This window comes from Sinocyclocheilus rhinocerous, unplaced genomic scaffold (assembly GCF_001515625.1).
Source record: "Sinocyclocheilus rhinocerous isolate Xijiao unplaced genomic scaffold, SAMN03320098_v1.1 scaffold1371, whole genome shotgun sequence".
NCBI lineage: Eukaryota > Metazoa > Chordata > Actinopteri > Cypriniformes > Cyprinidae > Sinocyclocheilus > Sinocyclocheilus rhinocerous.
Genome location: NW_015637531.1, coordinates 354,202 through 356,792, shown reverse-complemented (window position 1 = coordinate 356,792; position 2,591 = coordinate 354,202). Strand labels below are relative to the sequence as shown.

The following is a 2,591-nucleotide window of genomic DNA, read 5'->3' as shown; positions in this document are numbered from 1 at the left end:
AAGTATTAGATATTTAATAATTTAACATTTATAGCTTAATAAAGTGACATCTTTAGTGTATCTCCAAAAAGACTATCTATGCACTAAAGGGGGAAAAAAATTGACATACCAACTTTATTATTAAAATCTTGCAAAGGCAATTTAATAGTATGTGTTACTATTACTGACTGTATGTGTTATTTTTGAACCTCAAAAATATACACCTTTTTCTTGGCTTTATCAAATGATAATCCTTTAGCACTTAGAGCAGAAATCTTGCTCTCAATGTCTGAGACCTGATAAATAAATCATTAAATAAATAAATAAACACACATACAGACAGACAGACAGATAAATAGATAAATAGATAGATATAAGCTCACCTCACTTTCTGTGCTCTGAACCTTAGCAGCTGCCAAAGCAACCTGGTCCTCCAGTTCAGAGAGCTCTGAATCAGTTAACGGGCCGCTGTAGTGATTCTTAGCATTCTGCTCAATCATTTGCAACTTTTTTGCCATTTCGAAGGACTTCCCTGCAGTCATGTACACCTGCAGTAAAAAGGAAAAAGAAAATACAGAGTTCTGAACAAATAGCTTATAAACTTTAGTGATATAAAACCGCTTGGTTATGCCATTGATATTCCAAGTGTCTAATCTCCCTCCTTTAAACAAATAAAATAGTATCTATTAGAGGGATAAGCTTACATTTTCCTCAAGTTCCCTGAAAGCATCATCAGCCTGCTTAAGATCTGTGCCCGCTAACTGAGGTCTGTCATTAGGATTTGAGGGGGCCAACTCGTTCATAGCATTTTCAGTGGCATTAATTGTTCTTAGAATCTCTGTTGTGATGTCGCATAGGGCCGCCGCGGTGGATCTCTGAAAGCAATTAACTTTATTAATTAAGCAATTAACGAGAGGAAAGAAGCCTCATTAGCATTAAAACCCTAAAAATGACTGTAGTCAGGTATTATGTTGCTAAGGTTATAGCTAAATGAGGCATAAGTGCTGCTAATGCTTCATGGTCTTTAGATAAGACACTGATTAGTTATGAAAATAACCCAGGGGAACTACAAACTTTTTTCAGCTGTTTCTTTGCCTATGCTTATAAAGATGCTAGTGTTAAAACTAAGCTTTTTAGGATTATTAATAAAGTATTTGTGCTCTGGCATTCTATAATATGAGAAACTTGTAATATGTTGCGTGACTTTTAAAACCCACTTGTATTCCACTATAGTCTGATAATGAGATACCTGAATCTGCATAAATTGTTCTACAAATAAAACATTATTAAAAGATATTTTATCAGGAAAGCCTTACCTTGGACAAAGACAGCATTGTTTGGCTTCTGTGGATGTTTGTGTTGTCTGAGTTCTCACCTTTTGTGCTTCAGTGGGAATTTCATCACTGGAGGAGCTCAAGGGTTCTTGGGATGTAGGGGCCATTGGTGCATGGTCCCCCCTCACAGCGGACCCTTTGGAATGAGGAGGTCTTTTCGGCTCATCCTCGTCAGAGGACAGCGCCTTGTCACTCATCAGCTCATCTAGTTTTCTCCTCAGCTTCTCGCAAGAGGCCCTGAGACGGGCGACCCAGAAATTGAGGGAGTTGCTCTTCGGGAGATGGTGAACGCACCACTCCCTCCCCCAGAGGAGGGCCGGGTGGAGAATATTTTGTTTCGTTTTGTTTTTGTTCTGCCGCTGGCCAAGCAGCCAGCTGTACCCAAAACCTCAATAAAAGTGCGGTTTCCTCAGTCTCGGTCTCAAGAGGAAGAGAGTTGTGAACTGTACATCACAGGGTCACTTCCCTCCTCCTCTTTCGCCAGCGGGCAGCAGTGGGTTGCCCAAGAGCACCCCTCCTGCCCATTCGTGGAACCAGGTAAGGGCTGTAGCATTTGAGTCCTCGCTTCATGTCATCACACGCCGGGCTGTCACAAGCCTCAAGCCAGGACCCTGTGTTTTCTCCCGCACAGGGAGGAATCAGGTTAGTGTTACACTTCACACCCAGACTCCGCCCCATCTCGGTGGCTCCTGCGGACCATCAGACTCGGCTACGCGATTCAGTTTGCCCGGCGTCCCCCCAAGTTCAGGGGCATCCGGTTCTTGCGTGCGGAAATCGCAGTCCTGCTGGCGAAGGACGCGATAGAGCCAGTCCATCCAGCCGATATGAGGTTGGGGTTTTACAGCCCTTACTTCATTGTGTCCAAGAAAATTCAACTATCTCGACGACTGGCTCATACTCGCACAGTCTCACGATCAGTTGTGTGCACAGAGGGACCTGGTGCTCAGACACCTCAGCCAGTTGGGTCTTCGGGTCAACTGGGAAAAGAGAAAACTCGTGCCAACACAGAGGATCTCTTTTCTCAGCATGGAGTTGGATTCGGTCAGCCAGACAGCACGCCTCACCCAGGAACGTGCTCAGTCGTTGCTGAACTGCCTCAAGACTTTATTAGGGATGCTCCGATCCGCCTTTTTCGCCTCCGATACCGATATACAACATTAAACTCCGGCAAGAAGATAAAGTTCTTTTTGCAAAATCATGTATTTACAAATCAAGTATAATGGGAACACAGTATGATCTTGGAGAGAGCTTTACCGAGCTGACTGCTGTAACCGAACG

At 43.6% G+C, this 2,591-nt stretch overlaps 1 protein-coding gene across 1 annotated transcript in view; it reads right to left on the bottom strand.

Annotated features, from left to right (window-relative positions):
• Positions 1 to 188: 188 nt before the first annotated feature.
• Positions 189 to 2,591, bottom strand: part of LOC107748919 (melanophilin-like) — a gene marked incomplete at its 3' end in the record, with an annotated part of 13,244 nt that continues 10,841 nt past the window's right edge. The window contains exons 8-11 of the mRNA XM_016563926.1: positions 1,355 to 1,550; positions 684 to 854; positions 363 to 527; positions 189 to 275 (exon numbers count right to left, since the gene is read on the bottom strand). Of these exons, the coding sequence (XP_016419412.1) occupies positions 189 to 275; positions 363 to 527; positions 684 to 854; positions 1,355 to 1,550 (619 nt within the window). The remainder of the gene's footprint in view (positions 276 to 362; positions 528 to 683; positions 855 to 1,354; positions 1,551 to 2,591) is intronic.